At 39.1% G+C, this 21,310-nt stretch overlaps 1 protein-coding gene across 1 annotated transcript in view; it reads left to right on the top strand.

The window, feature by feature from the left end:
* Positions 1 to 19,204: 19,204 nt before the first annotated feature.
* The window catches only part of adamtsl4 (ADAMTS-like 4), an 83,816-nt gene continuing 81,710 nt past the window's right edge, over positions 19,205 to 21,310 (top strand). The window contains exon 1 of the mRNA XM_033981039.2: positions 19,205 to 19,449. Within this exon, the coding sequence (XP_033836930.1) occupies positions 19,427 to 19,449 (23 nt within the window). The 5' untranslated portion in view covers positions 19,205 to 19,426. The remainder of the gene's footprint in view (positions 19,450 to 21,310) is intronic.

Raw genomic sequence — 21,310 nt, forward strand, 5'->3', positions numbered from 1 at the left:
AAACAGGCAAGTACAGGAACAGGTCAAAAGAATTCAACTTTCTCCTTTTTAATTGAGCAAGTGAAGCGGGACGGGAGTCATAACAGCCGCAGGAGGTGAACGGGGCAGTTGACAGGGCACGCACCTGGGCACAAAGTTTCAGTGCGTGACGGAGTCTTCAGGAAAATTGCAATATTCTTGTTTAAAGATATGCAAAATCCAATGAGGTTAGAGTTGTAAAAAGTATTTTGGAAACTCAGGTAATAGTAATTGTAATTGTCTGAACGTACCATTACATAATCAAAAAATCTGACCAAAAAAGAATGTCACAGTGGGAAGAGTAACTAAAACTTTTACTGTTACTAAATGTTATTCAATAGGAGTAAAACTAGGAAAACTAGAGAAGAAGAACTACAATTTACATTTGCAAGTAAACATAACATTACTATCTACTGGTGAGTATCGACAAGTTTAAGAAAAACAAAAGTTGAGAAACAAAAGCAACAAAGAACATTGTATCTAAGACATTTACAGGCATTTTTACATATGTCTGCAAAAGCGTTTGGTTTAGTGTTAGAAACGTTCCTACTTTTGGTCAATAATACCAAAAATAGTCCTCTAAGCTTCGGTTACACCACTAAAACAGGTGTAACCGGCTCGGAGGAGGAGTCATTAGTGTTTGTATAAATTGTCCTATTGATTTGAAATAACTATAGTACAAAATAACTTCACAGCAGAGGCATTGTTTATTGATCTGTGGATGTTAAGGCGGTCACATGCCGTTGCGGTCTATTTGGTTTACAGGCAGTAGTCAGCAATGGCCCACTGTAAAGACCGGTCATTAATAAAGCTGTCAAATTACACAAAGACCTACACAGTATCTCACCGGGGTCACTGCTCCCATTGTCCTCTGTCACACTAACCGCCCCTATATGACTACAGCCATCTGTCTATACCGTAAAACTGGAAATGTAGTACTCTCGCAACCTGATTAGTGCTTGACCCCATGTTTGCATTTAATTAGAGGTGAGTGGAGTAGTCAGATAAGGTTCTCGAGTAAGAGTAGGACTATCGATACTTTAAAATGTTTTCAAGTAGAAGTGAAAGGTAGTGTTTTGCAAAATAGAAACGTTTAAAACCAAAAAAGTTACAGTGCGTCCTTAATTATATAGCGGGAAGAGTAAGAGTAAAGTTTCAGCTAACCTTTAAACATTAATTTTGTTCACTTCTTAAGGATTATCTATACTTTTATTACATCATATCCAAATGTTAAATCAGATATTACGTCCAGTTTGTTGCCTAACTACTTGACCTACACTTTGCTGTTACAAACTCCATATACAGTAAACTACTTTTTATTTCTACTTGAGTGTCATTATTTTGAAGTAACTGTACTTTTACTCAAATATTGTTTTGCCTACTCTACAGGAAACAACGCTCAGATAGGCAGCATTGCACAGTAGTTGCGTAGTGATGACACAGACCATTAGTGGCAGTACAGACTCCTAAATTCTTAACTTTCCAGATAAGAGAACCAACCCCCGCTTCAGCCTCCTCTGCCCCCTTTCCCCTCCACTCAGCCTCCCGCGGCCCACCCTCTGTCATCCCAGCTTTGCTTACACACACACAAACCCAATCCTTCATCTGCCGGACCGACCCGAGTCGCACAGAGTTCATTGAAAATTATTTTTAGCTTAAGGGTTTATAAAAAAGGCAAACAAAGGAGCTGTCAAGATAAAATTCCTTACAAGTAATACAAAAGGAGATTCTCCCTTGGAGGCAAAGATTGGTATCTACAGCTGTGTAATGTAAGCTTTAGTTTAATATTTACACTTTCAAATTTCTCATTAAGTATTAAGAAATAAACTGTTTTAGTCTGTGTCGCAATGTATCATAATTATTTACTGAATTGTCACAATAAATATAATTATGCAGTGGTTTAAATGAGTAGTTTTTACAAATGTAGTTATCCAATAAAGTGTAGAGATACAAAAAATAGGCTTTAAATAAGAATACTTCAGTTTGAGGTGTTGTTTTAGTATTTATTATGCCTCAGAATTAGCATTAGCATGTCCTCCAGTGAAGTATTCATTTTTTTGTGTAGTTTTTAGCATGTACTTAGTGACATCCACCCGCAGCTCCCTGTGTACTTCCTGATCTTTAAATACATATTCATTTTAGCGTGATTCGGTAAAAACGCTAACAGTGAGGCTGGGCTGAACGCTTTTGTGCACAGAGCCAATTGATATAATGAAGTATAAAGAGGTTTGAACCCCCAACTATCCATTATATACTGACTGTTAACCTACTACACCATCTAATATTCGTATAAGATTAAAAACCGTCTTTAAAAACGTAATTACATTGCTGTTCATACAATTTCAAATGTGATTTTCTGCTCTAAAAATATGTTAAACGTCTATCCCTGCTGTTTACTGTCCCCTCAAAATATATAAAGCAAATCTATCCATGGGTTTTGAGATTCAACAGACCGTCACTGTATCAAAAAAAGCCATTAAAAACAAAGTATTCAGTGGAGAAAAGTCCTCAAAAACACGCCCATAACAGGAAACTGAAACTCTGAATATATATGTCACTTGGCAACGACGTTTTGTTTGTACATTACGCGGTTACTTCACTGACAAACTATTAGTAAATGGAAAGCACTTTGGGACTTATCGAGATTGTCTGATTAGTCCTGATTCTTGAGTTGTAGTTTCTTGGAGGACCGGTGCTGGTGGTGACCCAAGTGGGAGGCAGAGGAAGATAAACAGCCTGGTCTGTATTGTTCTGCTGCTATCACGAGGAGCTGTCGGTCTGACTGATGGACGTCTCACCCTCCCAAAATAGGCCCGCTTTCCCCTTCAGTCCTTTTATAAATAACTCCTGTGTGTGTCCTGTGCGTTTTATGTGCGTCTGCAGCGGGCGTAAGAAAGGAGCAGTGTTTTTTGGACCACAAATGAAAGAAATGTGATCAGTGCCAAGACGGATTTTAGACACATGAACAATATCAGGAGGTCCAAGCAGTCTGGTCTCTGTGTGACCCTGGCTCCTCTCCCACACACTCTCATGTATATACAGACTTTTACTACATCTGGACACATATTTGCATCTGAAAGACCTGTTTAGTTCTAGTTTAGTCCTCATCTAGTCCTGGTTTAGTCCCGGTCTAGTCTTGGTTTAGTCATGGTTTAGTCCTATGGTTTACTCCTGATTTAGTCTCTTGCCTAGTCCTCCTGGTTTAGTCCTGGTCTAGTCCTGGTTTAGTTGTAGTTTGGCCCTGTGGTTTAGTCCTGGTTTAGTTCTCATCTAGTCTTGGTTTAATCCTAGTTTAGTCCTGGTGTAGTCCTGGTCTAGTTCTGGTTTAGTTGTAGTTTGGCCCTGTTGTTTAGTCCTGTTTTAGTCCTGGCCTCGTCTTGGTTTGGTCCTGGTCCAGCCCTGGTCAAGTCCTGGTTTGGTCCCTGTTTAGTCATGGTTTAGTCCTGGTCTAGTCCTGGTCTAGTCCTGGTCTAGTCCTAGTTTAGTAGTGGTTTGGTCCTAGTTTAGTTTTTGTTTAGTCCTGGCTTAGCCTTGGTCTAGTCCTGGTCTAGTTCTGGTCTAGTCCTTGTCTAGTCCTGGTCTAGTTCTCGTAAAGTCCTGGTCTAGTCCTAGTTTAGTACTGGTTTGGTCCTAATTTAGTTTTTGTTTAGTCCTGGTGTAGCCCTGGTCTAGTCCTGGTCTAGTCCTGGTCTGTTCCTGGTCTAGTTCTGGTCTAGTCCTTGTCTAGTCCTGGTTTAGTCCTGGTTTAGTCCTGGTTTAGTCCTGGTCTAGTCCTGGTCTATTTCTGGTCTAGTCCTTGTCTAGTCCTGGTTTAGTCCCGGTCTAGTCCTGGTTTAGTCCTGGTCTAGTCCTGGTTTAGTCCTGGGTTAGTCCTTGTCTAGTACTGGTGTAGTCTTGGTTTAGCCCTTTGGTTTGCTTCTGGTTTAGTCCTGGTCTTGTCCTGGTCTAGTCTTGGTCTAGTCCTGGTCTAGTTCTGGTGTAGTCCTTGTCTAGTTCTCGTCAAGTCCTGGTCTAGTCCTAGTTTAGTACTGGTTTGGTACTGGTTTAGTTTTTGTTTAGTCCTGGTGTAGCCCTGGTCTAGTCATGGTCTAGTTCTGGTTTAGCCCTGGTCTGGTCCTGGTCTAGTCCTGGTCTGGTCCTGGTCTGGTCCTGGTCTAGTCCTGGTCTAGTCATGGTCTAGTCCTGGTTTAGTCCTGGTCTGGTCCTGGTCTAGTCCTGGTCTGGTCCTGGTCTGGTCCTGGTCTAGCCCTGGTCTAGTCATGGTCTAGTCCTGGTTTAATCCTGGTTTAGTCCTGGTCTAGTCGAGGTTAAGTTCTGGGTTTAGTAACAGTGTGTTGTGTGATCCAGTGTTAACACAGCCTGGTTTGTTCAGGTCAGTGTTGTTTTAAATCGGTCTCTTAGGGCTTTACGGTAACATTCACCATCTGGACAAATTCATTTTGGGCAACGCACAGGCTGTGTTCTGGTTTGGTCCTGGTTTGATCCTGGTTTAGTCCTGATGTAGACTTGGTTTGGTCCTGTTCTAATCCTGATAAAGTCCGTAGTCTAGTTATTGGCTTATTATCCAGACATAAATGGCATTTGCTAGAGATGTACGAATGAATTTTCAAAATCTAGTATCTAAATCCTGATATAGACAATACAAATTAAACATGAAAGTAAAAATATATTTGAAGATCAAGATTTATTTTATTTTATTTTTTTATGTAGCCGCAGTGGCCAGTGCGGAAAAGTGTTAAATTGAAACCGTGGCCTCATAGATCACCTGAGGGACTATCACTCACAGCTCAGTGTTTATATTAGCCAACAGGTGTGACCAGGCAGAGCATTTTTCATACAAATATGGTCCTCCAAAAGCAATAATAAACTTCTCTTTACAAAGGGGTGGGGTCTTATTGAGCAACAACCAACTAAAACAACTTTCTTTTCTTTTGAATATCAGACAGCGGAAAGTTCTTCTCTGTCTGTGGATACTCGAGAACCAAGGCCACCCACACTGGCTCGTTGTGACAGATGAGCTCCTTTTGCCAACCTCCTTTTGGACTTTGACTGTATAAATGTGTTTCTATGTGTTGTTGTCATCAGGCGTATCTGGTTCACAGTTGTTTTGTCAAAAATGTTCCACGGTATGGCATTAAGCAATCAAGTGACACCACCAAGGCTGAGTTACATGTCAGAGGCAACCCTGCAATTTTGCTGTCATTTAAAGGTGTAGCTCTCACGTTACCTGCATGATTCCACAGAAACGGCAAGTTAAAACCATACTTTGGAACATTCTCCATGGAGATTGATCAGTTTTCTGAAAATGAAATGAAATGAAAATGTGGAATATTAGAGCCAAACGAACAACATTTCCATTCCAAACAAGAGCCGTCCTTCAAGCTAAATAAGAGTCAGGTTTGTAAAGATGCGTCTTTATTCAGAGTAAGGATGCAAATTTGCAAACAGAACTAAAATGAAAAAATATATATATACAAATTGTCTCTTTTTTGGCTTTAATAAGAAAGATTTAATGCCATGCTGTGGAATATTCCAGGCTAAGCAATAACATCTCTGAAGCCAAAAAGTGTAGAGAAGCAGCATAGCACCTTTCCCTTTTTACATCCATTTAAATCAGTCCAAACTTTTACTCCACCATAAATATTTTGAACGAACCATAATATTTCCTCAGTGTGAGTTTTTGACACCACAGATCTGTCCCTCTCAGAGCTCCTCACACTGGCCCTCAGTCTCTCCTCTGTCTCAACTATGCCTGCTATGCTCCACTCACTCCTGACCTGATTTTCTATATGCTCCCAACAGAGTCCGAATACCTACTCCGGGAGCAGACAGCGGCCAGTGGAAGACCCCGCCTCTCTCCTCTAAGAGCCCCTCTGTGTGCTCGAGGCATTCAGTTTATTGTTCAAGCCAACCTGTCGATTCTCTCCGAGCGGGGACCAGTTTTATGGGGTCATGTAGATGTCAAAGGTCATGTTGACTCTCAAAGTGGGGAGCCAGGGAGAATAAACTGCCCTTTCGATTGAATTGCAAATATTTACTATTGTCCCTTCGCAGTGTAAATTCCCCATTGTGTTAAAAGGAGCGGGGTAAAAATACCGGAAAACTCAAAGGCCAGGCGCATCAGTTTTGAATTTTGCTTGCGTGAGTTGGGGCCGGTGCACATGGACGGCGCTATTTTGATTTAGGAAATAAAAGATCAACGCAAAGATTTAGAGAGTCTATGTGGAATCGAATCATTCTGTTGGTGTTGTTTTCAAGTTGTAATTTTAGACTTATCCTGGCTTACTCCTGGTTTAGTCCTGGTTGTCCTGGTGTAGACTTGGTTTGGTTTTGTTCTAGTCCTGGTTTAGTTATAACAATGACAATACATCTGACTTATATGGTACTTTTTGGACACTCAAACATGCTTTAAACCACAGAAAGAAAACAGTTGTGTAATGTGGAGCTTGTTGTCATGGAAACAGAGATGTTTAATGAGGAAGTTTAACCGGGTAACATTCAACTTTGCAACTTTAAAGGTCCTATATTATACAAAAATGGATTCTTGTGAGCTTTAACCCATGTTATAATGTTGTTACTTCATCAGAAATATAAAAAAATAGTGTAATACAGGCCCTTTAATATGTCTAATAGTATAAATAAAGCTATCTTGACTGACTAACTAAATAAAATGTGTCAAAAAAGGCTAGCTATGCTCTGTCTTAAGTAATTTTAACTCAACAGACCTGGCTGACTCGATGTTTCGCAGTGTCCATTGCCTGTGCAAGTACTCTGTTGACATCAGTGCTCTGTCTCTTGTTGTGGAGAGGGACCACAGTGACCTTTGAACTCTGGCTGTTTTCAGGTTTCCCATGTGAAAATAGCCTCCTGAACCTGGCCTGGACTGACCAGCTCATATAATGAGAAGGACACTGCAAAGATTCTGTTACACTTATTTATTGTCAGTGTCATTTAAAAAACAACGAAATACAGTTAGTGATTGCTTTGACAGCTTATGGATAAAAACTGGTTTTCTGTAGCGAAAATGTGTATCTACGCTTGGTTAAAATGACTTGTGAAGCACTTGTGTTTGGATAAAGAGGCTTGAAAGAGTCTATATTTACTTATTTTTCTAGTTGTATTCATTGAGACACAAATGACCACACTGAGTACTATCTTTTAACTAAACCTTTACTGTAACCTATTTTCTGATCTATGCTATAATGTTGTTTCTTCATCAAAAACATACCTGGAGTTGTGTTGTTTCATTCACACATTTTTAACACACAATTCCTGCATATTTAGGCTGTGTTGTTGAAATCATCTTAAATCTGTCCAAACTCCTATCTTTTTCGTCTTTGTTTTTTACTCCTTCCATAAATATTTTGACAGAACCACATTTTTTTTCCTCAGTGTTTGTATTTTTTGACTCCTCAGCAGATCTGTCCCCTGTCGCACTTCCTGACACAAGCCCCCAGTCTCCTCTTCTGTTTTAATGGAAAATGAGAAGTTGTGTATTAAAACGAGTCATTAAAACACCAAACAAGTATAAAAGTATTGACGCAACATGTGAATGAATCTCAACCGATAAAAACTACATATATATTCCCATTTTTAACCAAGACGTATCCCGTTTTTGCAGCATAGAAGGGCCACTTTGCTGACTTGTTGTTTGGCTGTAGCGTTGGACTCTTGTCTAAGTTAGCAGTTTTGTTAGCTGAGCGTAATGGGCTTTACTTTACTCTGGAGTTTACATTGGCATGTAGAGTTTATTGACACATTTGAAATTCTTGTAACGTGTCCCGTTTGTTAGCGTGCAGCTGTAGTCCATTCAATTATCCTCAGAGATTGTGTTTGGATTTCAGAACCATAACACACACTGGAAACAGGATTCGTGCGTGCTCATGTGCAAGGTGATTCAACCCCCAACCGCAGCTGTGTACGCTTGTAATGACGGTTATCCCAGCTCCATCAGTGACAATGAGTAAATGGGGTCTTTGTCTACAGGTTTGTAAATGGAGTCATTTACTTTGGGGCAATAGGGTTTAACAGAAGGACCGGAATAAACGAGGTCGTAAAAAATCGCGTTTAATCAAGTCGCCTTCTGCGTCTGACAATAATAGCGCCATATTGGTCATAAAATGGTTAGAAAATCTGCTTTTTATTGCGTTTTAATCATTCATAGTGCAGGTTTAAAGGTATTTAGAGTCTATAGCAGCATCTTTGTGCCATATGGAAATACAGAACAGTAGCCAGCACAGCATACTTTCTTTTTACAATAACTGTCAACTATTAAACTGCAATAAACAGTAATAACAGTAATAAAAGAAATTTAAATAGATCCAAAATGAATTAGTGATTTAAAAGTTTTACGGAGCAGCATTTCGACTTTTCCATCTCGACTTGCTGTTGTTGTGTCCTTGGGTAAGACACTTTCTTGCCTCTTCCTGTCCTCCAAGCACTGCCCATTTTAACTGCTCGTTTTAGTAAAGTTTTGGTGTAGGATTGAGCAATATTGTAAAAAAAATATATATACATTCTCAAGATTTTTTTCCTTTATATATTGATTAATCTGGATTTTCGATTTGATTTTACTTAGTCCTTTCAAAAACCAAAATAAAACAGCTCGTAGTATTGACATTTAATCAGTGTAATTTAACCTCAAAAATACATAAAATCTGCTCCAAAACACATGATTTTACTGACAGAGGATTGGCAGATTGGCAGTGAACCTCTCCATTCAAAACCCAACCATATCATTGACGATTAGACACGGCTCAATCCCGATCTCTCAATCTTTCGCTTAATTGGCCAGCGTTATTTACATGTCTAGTCCCGCTCTACTTTATACTTTATTAGAGCGCTGACCACAATCGTACATAACTTTTCCTTTCATAGAATTTGAATAATTTTAAAGTCCACGGTGATGAGCGAACCAAACCAGCTCTTTTGTCCTGGTACATACAACATCGCTTTGAATGGGCCGGACAGAAATTCCTGAGCGGCAGCAGAAGTTAATTGATACACAGACTGTCATCCAACCCTTTATGGTCGGAAATCATCCAAGCAGAAACATAACGGAGCATTTGTTAGCGCGGTATAGCCTCTACAAAGCTACATAGCGCTTTAGCTAGCATGCGAGTTCAGTCAGAGACACGTCCCCTGTCGTATATACACTAAATGGGCCATTCGCTTCTCTCAGTCACCAACAATTACTCTTTGTGCCGGTTGTTTCCGCAGTTTTTTAGTTCTTAAGTTCAGTTAAAGTCAGTTATTACAAAGCGTCACTGCTCAATCTGACTTTACAGCGTGTACTTCCTGTTTTTTGACCCTCGTCCATTGATCGACGTCAGAAAAAAGGGACCACTGTCTTAGTTTCCCTTTGAGACAGTGAATCGTTCTTGTTTCTTCTGTCTTCTTTTCAGCGCACGCTTTGATCCAGACTCTGTTTACGACTTGGGAATTAGACACGGCAAAAAAAATAAATCTCGGCATAACGTGTAACGGGTTTAGATTTCATTGCTTTTATGATCTTATAATCATATCGCTTTGCTTGGCATGTTCTACAGTAAGGCGTTTTATGTCTGCGCGTCGATGGTGGTCGGAGGGGCTGATGGCGCGGATTGGCAGCCTCGTTTTCTGTCAGTTTGCCTCCGGGCAGCTGTGGCTACAATAGAATCTTACCAGCACCGAGTGAGGCGTGAATGAGTTATGCATTGTAACACACTTTCCAATGATTTATGAATTTATTTTATGTATGAATTTAATTTATTAACATGCCTCTGTACCAAAAGTTGCAAAATAAATAAACAAAATAAATAAATAATTATATAAACTTTGTATTTATATAGTAGTTAAAGGGACAGTGCGCATTTAGAATAAGTAAGGGGGATTGTAGCCAAAGATAGTCTCCACCCTCAAGTAATTTAATTGTGTTTTTTTCCACTGTCCTGTGAGAAAATACACCACTTTTTGTGTCTGTTTTTTGTTTCTTCTTCCCTATTTTTTACCCATTTCTTTCATCTTCACTTTATCCAATTGGTAGAAACGGTGCAAATACTGACTTGCATATCGTTAGACCCGGACAAATGAGTGTTTTGCCCCAATCTTTTGCCTTTGCTCCTCTCCTCGTCTAATCTGCCTCATTCTCCCCACATCTCTTTAATCCTTTTTACTTCCATTCTTTCATTCTTCCTTTCTTGTGACCGCCTTTATGCCCTTGCCTGTCACTCTAGACCCAGGGCTTCTCAGGCTGTCAGCACCTCCAGATCTGGGCCCACAGTTCAGGTAGTTTGGCCATTCTTCAAAAACAACAGCAGCGAGGCTAAACGCTACATGCTAGTTTGGACTTCTCCCTGTATCAATAAATTAACACGATGTTTTTGCAGAGGTTATGCGCAAATCTGGCACATGTGAAAGCAGCAACACGCAGATCCAGTGTGAAGATTTTATTGCAAATATAAAGTCTTCAGCCAGAAGACTTTTATCTGTGTTATGTAATGGGCATATGTTTTGCAGTTCTGTAGCTGTAGAAGGTTGTTTCAAGGGCCAAAATCACGTCCTCCTTTAAACTAAGCTCTAAATATGACAAATGTTCACGTTACGACTACTCAAAGTTTTTCTTAGGTTAGATTTACTGTACATGTAGAGATGGGATGAATACTTTGGAAATGTATTTAGTTACGGGGGGAATGATTAGCTGGATTGAAACGTATTTGATAGCCTGTACTGTATTCTGAGTACTTGGAATACTTTTACATTGACAAAATATGACATATAATTACAAACAGCTTTATTATTGTTGCACTGTTTGTTAATGGTTCATTTATGTCTAATTTGAGAAGGAAAAATCACACATGCATCACTATAAAAGCTCTTTTTTCTTTTTTTTCTCATCAATACTGTACAGTCCAAAGCCAAACTTGCCGTCATGTTTTCCTTTTCTGAAAGTAACTGTACTCTGAATACCACCAAATGAAAGAGTAACTGTACCAGAATAAATACAGTTACTCAAAATTTGTATTCAGAATTTGTATTTTTGGTACATGTATTCAGTTACTTGGTGGAAGAAATACACAATTTTGTTACTTAAGTGAAAGTACAGTTACAGGATAAAAAATTAAAAAAAACTCAAGTAAAAATAAAAGTATCACATGAAAAAATATTAATAAATAACTTAAAGATTAAACAGTAAAAGTATTTCTTGCAGATTTTGATAATAAATTCAAGTGTTCATAGAGATCTGTGCTGACGTTTGTTCAACTGAAACAACTGAAGTGATTGTTTTTTCTGCCTGGTTTTATTTGTACATTTTGTTTGCTTAAATTTTGAAGTTGAAATCTCCAGCAGGTCTAAAACCGTTATAAAAAATACTTTTACTTTTCAGTCCAGTTCAAAAATGTAGTGGAGTAGAAAGTACAGATACCTGCTCTCAAATGTAGTGAAGGAAAAGTAAAAGGTATCCACTTTAGAATAGACTTAAGTAAAGTACAGATACCTGAAATTTTACTTCCTAAACCTGTGTATATGCCTAAGACTTATGTACATTATGAATCTTTTTTAAATTATATTTCTGTTTAAATATGTCTTGAAATATTGACCAATATTTTGACATAATCAGGAAATGTATTAAGTATCAAATAATTGAGGTCAACCAATTAAAACAGAACACACTCCTCAAACCAAGAATATTATCTGAATACTTTTAACAATAATATTTCCTTTTGTAGTTATAGTTGTAGTACCATCGTAATTACTACTGCATCACTCTGAACCAGTGGATACCAGCCCATGCAGATTAAGAAGTCACTTGTCTCATATTATAATGAGGCGAGAGTCAGAGGATTACTTCCATTTTTCAGGTTTATAGTTGTTAAGCCCTGAGCACACTAAGGACTTGTCGTATCAGCTTGACCTATTTTAGTCTCCGGAGCCGTGTGTGACTGCTGACTTGACATGAGGCGTCCCGCGGCGGCCCTCCCCCTCACCCCTGACCCGGGACAAGCCTGCAGGCCTTGTAAAGTTTGACCAGTTTACGTTTTTGGAGAGCCAACCGCATCAGTGAGTGCGTTTACATTGTCAGCAAAAATCAGATAAGCTAATAATTCCATCTGATTTTGCGTGTTTACCGGGGCCGCAAGTTTAATCGCAATCAAACTGAACTTTTGGGAATTCGAATGGACGCAATTAGATTTCTTCCATAAACAAGAGCATCTGTTTTTTTCTGCATAAAAAAAACATTTTGTATCAGTTTGTCGGTTAATTTTGTAGTATTTTTGTCAATTCTGGATCAGTTTAAAAAGTGAACTTGAGCAAAATCATTTTTATTAAAACATAAATCACAAATTTAATCACAATGCTTGTCAAAAAAGTCATTCTTCACTTCAGATGAAACCGCATGACATTTCAATAATCGGATATCTCCAGAAATCAGATAACAATCAGATTTTGGTGTGTGTAAACGTCGCCAGTGCCCCGGGTTAGGGCGGGTGTGTTGGTTTAATGCCAGGGTGAGCGTCTATGTGCGGGGAACTTTTTAGGAGTGATTTACGACACCCATAGGACCACTCTCCTCTGATCTGCGGTGTTATTACTCACTCCAGCCATCCGAGACAAATCACAAAGCTAGTGCTAGCGGTGACCTCCTTGGACACGTTCACATAAACACGGGATGTCTGCCTGTTGTGACTGATACTTTTCTAATCAGGGTGGGGGGCTGTTGGAGCATGTCCACTGTTTACAGAGGTCAAAACTCCATCCAACGATTGTTCTCAACTAAGAGTACTATTACTTTAAATTAATATAGTAACAGTGAAAAGTACACATCCAAGTGTTTCATAGTTTCGTCTTCTAACAGTTTTTTGGTTAGTCTAATGTTTATGAAGCCCCGTGAGGCGAGGGCTTTGTGATTGTGGGTTGTAAAAAGAAAATAATTGAATTACTCTGTCTCACTTTGTACAGTTCAATTCAATGAGGGAAAAATTAGGGATTAACCCATTTAAAGGACCCGTACTACGCCATTTTCTGATCTATGTTACAATGTTGTTTCCTCATCGTAAACAGACCTGGAGATGTGTTTTGTTTCATTCACTCATGTTTAAAACGCAAATCCTGCATATTTAGACATAATAATACTACCACTTCATGACATCACAAGGTGGTACAGAGCATTTTGAGCTTTGGAGATGTAGACAGACTAATAATGAAAAATTAATCAAACATGTGTGAATGAAACAAAACACAACACCAGGTATGTTTTTGATGAAGTAACAGTATTATAACATGGCTAAAAGCTCATAAGAGTCAGTTTTACTTAATATAGGACCTTGAAGCCTTGTGTCTATTATATTACCAAGAAAATAGCCATGTTTCCTGCTATATTACTGGTAGATTAATTTAATCTAAGCACCGAAAGCACCGAAAATACCATTTAAGTGCTAAGTAACAGTTGATGTTCTCTACTGATGTGGCCAGACAACACAATGTGCATAATCTGGCTATTCCAAACTAGCAACTATACTATTTATTGGGAGAAAATATGTTCAGGTGTGCTCACACTTGCACCCATGACAAAAAGAATTGGACTAAATTGGACTAAACCAGGACTAGAAGAGGACCAGACTGAGCAGGATTAAGCTGGGATCAAGCTGTACAGCCAAACCTATGCTTTATATGTAAATGACAAGAAACTTTTCAATCTTCTCTCAATATTAACATAAATCTTTACTTATAGACTTAAAGATGAGCCAAAAAAGTATTTACAAGTAGAGGTTATGTTACTTTAAAGGTCCTATATTACACAGCATTGACTCTTGTGAACTTTAAGACATGTTATAATCCTGTTTCCTCCTCAAAAATATACCTGGAGTTGTGTTTTGTTTCATTCACACATGTTTGAGTAACTCTTTATTATTAGTCTGTCTACATCTCCAAAGCCCAAAATGCTCCGTTCCACCTTGTGATGTCATGAAGTGGCTACCTTTTACCTTTCGCTCAGTAGAGATTGGCAATTCCAGGTCTAAAATGATCCAAATGATTCTCCTGAAGGTGTATGGAGTTTAAAAACACACCTGGCATTACCACTTGATGACATCACAAGGTGGAACAAGGAGTGTTTTCCGTTTGAGAGAAGAACTGAGCCAAATTATGCGAGAGTTTTATGTTAAACATGTGTGAATGAAGCAAAATACAACTCCAGGTATGTTTGTGATGAGGAAACAACATTATATTCCTCATTTTGAACTTACCAAAGATGTGTTAAAACTACTCTTAAGAAGTACAGTTTCTTCTTTAGTCCCTTAAGTAAACACTAAACATACTACCCACCACTCAAAGACTTAGAGGGGAGATTTAGAAGCGCTCGGGGGAGGTACTTGAGACTAAAGGTGTTTTTTGGATCACTGGGGACTATGGCAATGACCTCTAGCTAATTGTAGGCTCTGATAGACATGAATCTTACACGTTTTCAAAGATATCCACTGCAGTAATGACACACACCCAGTCCCTTTGTGCTCAGCGTTCAGAGGCGTTTCATTCTTGATACGCATTTTACATGTAACTTTCCCATCTGTCCGCAGATCTGATCTTAAGCCCACTGTAATGCGGTTAAGTCCCCAGTTGTTGGCTCACAGAGTGCTTTGAAGTGCCTAATCTCCATCACCATCGCCGTGTCCATATTATGCCAATGTCGTCCAAAAAAAAAAAAAAAAAGAAAGAAAGAAAGTCCGCTCAGAAACTTCCTGTGAGTTTGAACTTGAATGTACTCACTTGTTATACTTCGCTTTCATCGGGTTAAACGCTAAAAAACAGAAAGGCCAAATATATTTCGACATGATTTAATTGTAGTTTTATGTTTGTTTAAAAAAAAAAAAACTTAAAGTATTTCAACAAATGCTCAATAGGTAAGTTTAATGCTACACTGAGGAACATTCTGGGTAATATACTAACTCCATAAAGACTGGCGCATGGCTGACCTTCAACATAAAGTTACACAGTGCATCTTTAAAATGAGTTGAATTCAAAATATATATCGTTTTGAGTTATGTTGACTGCTACATTTTAGGAATATAATTCATTTGTAGGTCTAATTATCAAAAAAATAAAATAAAAGTTCACGTACATTTTCTTATTTTGAAGAGAAAGTGGAGTAAAGGTTTTTGATATTATAAATTATTAACTTTTAAGTGTTATTTTGTTACTCCACACGCAGAGAATATGAGTTAAAATGCCATTAAAACCTTGCATGGGATACAGGACACACACTTCTTCAATACTTTACAAAGATGTGACTCTGGAGAATTTCCCCTTTTTCAAATTGATGTGATTGACAGGTGGATTATCCAATCAGGGGCATGCATGGTCTGACTGTATCGGAAAAAATAAAGGAAAAAAATATCACGGGCGACTGAAAAACATCGAGAATTTCTGCAGAATCAATGAACAAAACACTAAACTCCGTAAATTTGGAGTGAAATAAACGTGATTTTATTTGTAAATGATGTGACCAATGAGCAGCTTCGTTTCACATGTGTCACTGAAAATAACTGATCTGATTGGACCGAGTTTGAGAAGCAACGAAGGACGTGGGGACCAGACTAATATCAATCTGTATTAAAAAAAAATATACAGAGTGATATCATTCTGGATTGGACAGACAAACTGAAACCATTTGGAACAAGTCAAACATTAAGGATTAAACAAAAAAAAAAGATCTGATATATAAATACACTGATCCAATGGTTGGCGGTTCAAATCTTACTCCCACAGATGCAGTCATTGTGTCCTTAAGCAAGGCACCTAACCCACCTCGCCCCGGGTGTCTGCGCACAATGATTTATGATTTATGTGTGTGAATGAGTGACTGGGTGCCTTGAAGCTGCAAAAGTGCTATACAAAAACATGACCATTTACCTTGAAAGTAGAAAAATACTCATGTGGATGCTTTATAGAGATAAGTAAAGCTTCCCAAAGTTGTAAAACGCAGATATTCCTTACAAGAGTGTAACAAGAGAGTCTGTGAACAAGGCTCTGATTCTTGTGAGCGTTTGGGACGGGGCGCAGATTGAAATGGTAAACAGTGTACTGAGTGAGATACAGCCCGGACGAACAGAGCTTCCCTTTCTCCTCCGCAAGCTTTCATCTCTCCTCTTTCTCCTACCGTCCTCTGTCCACTTCACTCCATCTCCGCTTTGATGATACGCTACATATTATTGTGTCATACGCCCAGCACAACCCAGAATCAGAGTAATTAATGTAAACCAGGCGCCGAGGGAACAGCGCTCGTTTAAATCATTAAGACTTCAGTGGCCAGTTCACATCTTGTACTAATTCCGTAGATCTTAATTACTCTGTGACACATCATCGTCAGGCTCCGCTTTGAACCCCTTTGAAAAATCTTGGCTAATATTTTGCTTTTCAATCTTTTAATCCAGATGAGTCTTACGTCAAGGAGGGTGGCCGACCGCAGTCTCCAGTTCTCTCTCAAATGTATGTGGGATGCCAGACATAAACCGACAAACTCAAATTCGCAACACAAATTTGAAGCAGTTGCCTGAAAACATAATAGCGAGGATCACAAACTACCGATAATAGCTGCTCTAATGTTTCGTGAATTGATGCTGCGTTAGATACTGATTCCGATACCACGATAATAATAAAACACGCTCTTTGTTTAGACTTTAGAAGATGATTTTCAACATTAAATCATAGTACTTTGTTTCTAAAGCTTCAGGAAAGGTTCATTTCTGTCCTGTGAATGTGACTTTTTTAGTATTGAATGTGACTTTTGTAGTACCGCTTAACCTATACTAGTTTTAGCATTGATTAGTATCTGATTTTTGATGCTTTGGACCATCATAGTGTTGAGTAAAGCTGCAGACTTGATAGTGATAGTTCAAATCTCACACTAGAACTTGGTCGTTGTGTCTTTGGGCAAGGCACTTCAGTTATACCTTGCCTGTTTACTGCATTATTTAGTGATTAGTGGTGGTCAAAAGCAGCCACATCTGTCAGTCCGCCTCAGGGCATCTGCGGCTGCAAAAATCTTATCACTATTGAATGTGACAGAGGAGTGACAATTAGCAGCTTTGACTAACGGGGCAATAAACCGCATTATCGTTGTTTGTGTAGAGTAAACGTAGCACTTGGTACTTTCAGATACTATAATGTCAGACTCTCAAATGGGGCAAGAGACAGTTAATCCCATTGATAACTTTGTACTTTGCCATAAAATAGTGTCAGTGGTAGAAGGTAACGAAGCACAAGGAGTAAAGTACTGTGCTTAAGTAAAATGTTTAGGCATCTGTACTTTACTTAGTGTGGATACTTTTTACTTTTACTTCACTAAATTTGAGAGCAAGTATCTGTACTCTCTACTTTACTACATTTGAACAGGACTGAAAAGTAGCAAGTATCAGTGTCATATGATTTGAGGGTTTTTTTTAACCATGTTCGCCGTAACATTCTGAATAAACTTTGAGAGTAAACGAAAAGAAATACACAAAATGCATGAGAAAAACTTAAAAATTGATTCGTATTGTAACGGTTGACTAAAATATGCATAATTTCTTTATCAGTATCACTACATTTAACACTTTAAACACTTGTGTGAAATACTTCTTACTCTAAAAGTACATTTTTAAATGGGTACTTACTTTTACTCAAGTAGATTTTTGTTCATTTTTCTTTCATTTTTACTTAAGTAACTTTTTGCCCCTGTATCTGTACTTTTACTTAAGTAACAGAATTGTGTACTTCATCCACCTCTGGTAAATGCACAAATGTTTAGCCTGATAATTTCTGTGATAGACCAGACCCCAGACCTCACTGCACAAGGAAAATCCCCCCATCTGTGTTAAATGATATTGGTCTATAGTACGGGCTCCATGGGCATGGGATGGTGTTGAAATTTGGTGTCACGATTATTATGGTCAAAATAACTGCGATTAACGATTATATCATGATAATCATTCACGTTGCTGACAGTTTAAAAATATCATCAATCATTACAATTTAAACATTATGAATAAGTTCCATATTTAAACTATCTAGAAGAGATTGTCATGGAGAAGTAGCTTTTGCCTGCACATTCTGATTCTCACGATTATATGAAATGTCCCACAAACGATTATTGCTGACCCTTTTTTATCATGATAAACGATATTATCATCCCTTGTCTATAGAATGTTGTGATTTCATCTATAACGCTTTAATTTGGGATGGAGAATTATACTGAGTCTGTCTTGCTAAAAACGTGTTATATTTTTAGTTGTAGTTTTTCCCACGTGTAGTTAAATATTCAGTGTGTCCTTTTCCTCAATTTAGTAGAAGCCATTATACAGTATTAATCCTTTATCCCATCTGAGAGTTTTCCATTCTTTGTCACTCCTCACCTCCTGCTGTGGCTCTGTTTGGCTGCACACTCCGATTTACCAAAGAACTTTTGACTGGGATCCCCTCCTTCTCCTCCTCTCTCTCTCTCTCTTTCTCTCTTTCCCTCTCTCTCTTTTTCTCTCAGCCAAATTACAAATTCTCCAAATGTCTGCCTGCATGGGAAACACTTTCCACATCTGCTTTAGGGCGCATACGCACACACAGCCCTTCCCAAGTGTCATATCTCTAGGGTATATTTATTTACTCCTAATTGATAAAGCCTGTAAATGTGAGAATATGTGAGTTCATTTTATCAAAACAACAAGCTGTAAACATTTTATTGGTTGTAAATTAGAAATGAGAGTAACTTTGGGTAGAAAATAGTATTACTGTATTGTGAATTTCTTGGCAGGACGGTGCAGTTTTTCGCTCCCAGACAAATATGCGTCCTTGGTGTGGAGACGGTGCCAACCCGGAGCCGTTTCCGACAATCACGGAATGATTACTTCTGATCAGAGCGAAATAACACAATGGGTATTCTTACGTCCGATTGAGCAACTCAGAAAGCGGCTAGAGGAGTTATTATAGCTTAGTCATAGCCTATAGAGCAAAGAGAGTGCGAGGGAAAGAGAGAGAGTTGTGTAATCTGTCGGGTTTGTGCGCGCCTCCCCACCGCTCGTGGACCCCTGGCTGCTCGGTGTCACACTAGTTCATAATAAGGGACCCCCCCCCTCCCCCGCACCCACCCACACCGCACCCACCCACACCACCCTCCAACACCAAATACTGCCGAGTGAACGGGAGAGAGTGCGAGAGAGCCTCCCACTTTGCCCTCGCGCTCCCAAAAATCACGGGGAGTGAGTGTGACAGCGGAGAGGAAAGGGACACGCACAGACTGGAGGGAAAGACAGAGAAAGGAGGAGTGGATAGAAGTGCAACGCTTTAGAGGAGTTTGACCACACTTTTCTTTGGGAACTGTTAAGGATAAAACCGCACATAAGAGGACAGGAGTGTTTTTAGTGGACCGAGAAAGTTGAAGACGTGGTTGACTTATCGGAGCATGCGGTTCGCTGTACTTTTCAGGTAACACAGAACAAAAACTACACCAACCTGTTGTGTCTTTACCTTCCTGTACCTTATGGGGAATTTGTGTCTTGTATTTAAATGGACTGTTGAACTTTTAATAACTTTTTTGCAACTTTTGAAGACATTTTAAAAGTTGGCACAGTTTTACGCACGTTTTACGCACGACGCGCAACTCAGCGTTTAGTCATTTCTGTGTTGTTTTTTTGTATTTATGCATTTATTTATTAGTTATTCTCCTCTCTCTTATTCTATCCTGTTCCCTCTGTTGAATTTATTCTTCAATGTGCCACTGTAGCGGTCAGCGGGGAAACGTGGAGCCGAGTAGGGGGTCGTTAGTTCGGCCTCAGCAGCTCTGTTGTGTGCGGGGACATGTGTGTGTTTTTCGGGGGTAATTGTGTAGTCTGCAGTGGGGAAGCGCTTCCAGAGACCACGGTGGTGCACCACATCGGAGAGAAGGCAGCAATTAGACTGCCTGCATGTGGCTTGTGGACGGGTGATTGCGGTGATGGTTAGTTTCTCGTGGTGAGAAGTCGGATATTCATCTGAGGGAGCTGTTTAGTATCACGTTATGCTGTTGGTCGGTGCAGGGATGCCACTTGTTTCCAATCCACTTGCCTCTTTACCGCAACTACAAAAAACTTTTTAGGAACGTTTTACAGCAAGTGCGTTTTTGTCACAAGTTTAGCTCACATGTTCAAACACTTTTCCAGATAGCACCTTTTAATCCCGACTGCGCGTATTTATGTTCCTGTCAAATTGAAGTGCACAAGTCCATAATTAGAGGCGACAGTGAACACCATGCCTGACCCAAAACCACATACTTTGAACATCAAACCTCAAATAAAAGTACCTCAGTACCTTAGATGTTGGTTTCAGCTGCTGTGTGCCTGCTGTACTCTTCTTTTTTTTTTTTTTTAGGGAGTGCACAGTCATACAAGAAAAAAACGTACTTGCTGTTTAAAGCCATTCATTTTTATAAGCATCTTAGACTGTTCGAAGTTTGATCAAAAGTTTCTCTATGAATCTTGATTACACTAAAGCAGTTCTTGCCCTTCCAGCTCGTTTAAGAAGTTTTCATGGAAAGGAAGCTGGCATGATTGGTTGGTAAAGTCTGCTGAGGTCACTGGAACAGTTGATGGGGTACTCACTCACTGAAACCTGAATACTTGCTTTGGGGAAATGACAGCTATAAAGCACACATTCATGGATAAGCATACATTAGGTCATAGGGTAGGTATAAGCATATTCTTATGTAGTGTATATTGGAGTGGCAGTGACTTACTGGTTAGATCTTTCGCCAACCAACTCTCAGGTCAGCAGTTCAATCCTAAACTCCAACAAAGGCATACTTATGTTCTGTTATTAGGCAAGACACTTCACCCATTATGCCTGTGTATAAATCTGGTGTGGGTGGATGAGTTAATTGAGTGGTTGGAGGTTGGAGGAGCTGATGTTGCAGATTTGGCAGGTTTGCTTCTGTCTGTCTTGCCCAGGGGAGGTGGGGCAACAGAAGTAGTTTTCCCCCATTAATGAATGATCCATAGTTGTAGCACTTTGAGAGGCTGGTCATGCTCGTAAAAAAGTGCTATGCAAATGTACAAATTTACATAATTGATCATTGTATGCCCCATTTACTTGGACAAACTGATTCAGGAGGGAATTACGCAATGAAATATAATCATAGAGCTGGGTACCTTTACATGTTTTCAGGAACCTTGTACTAGAACAATACCTAGTTTTATGTACCTATTCCTGTATTAATCATCAACTTGAATGTCAGACAAAGCTACAATGTTCATAATTTCCATTCGTAGTTGGGAAAAGCTGTTGTTTTTATTGTTAATTCATGGGAACACTG

This window comes from Periophthalmus magnuspinnatus, chromosome 16 (assembly GCF_009829125.3).
Source record: "Periophthalmus magnuspinnatus isolate fPerMag1 chromosome 16, fPerMag1.2.pri, whole genome shotgun sequence".
Lineage (NCBI taxonomy): Eukaryota > Metazoa > Chordata > Actinopteri > Gobiiformes > Gobiidae > Periophthalmus > Periophthalmus magnuspinnatus.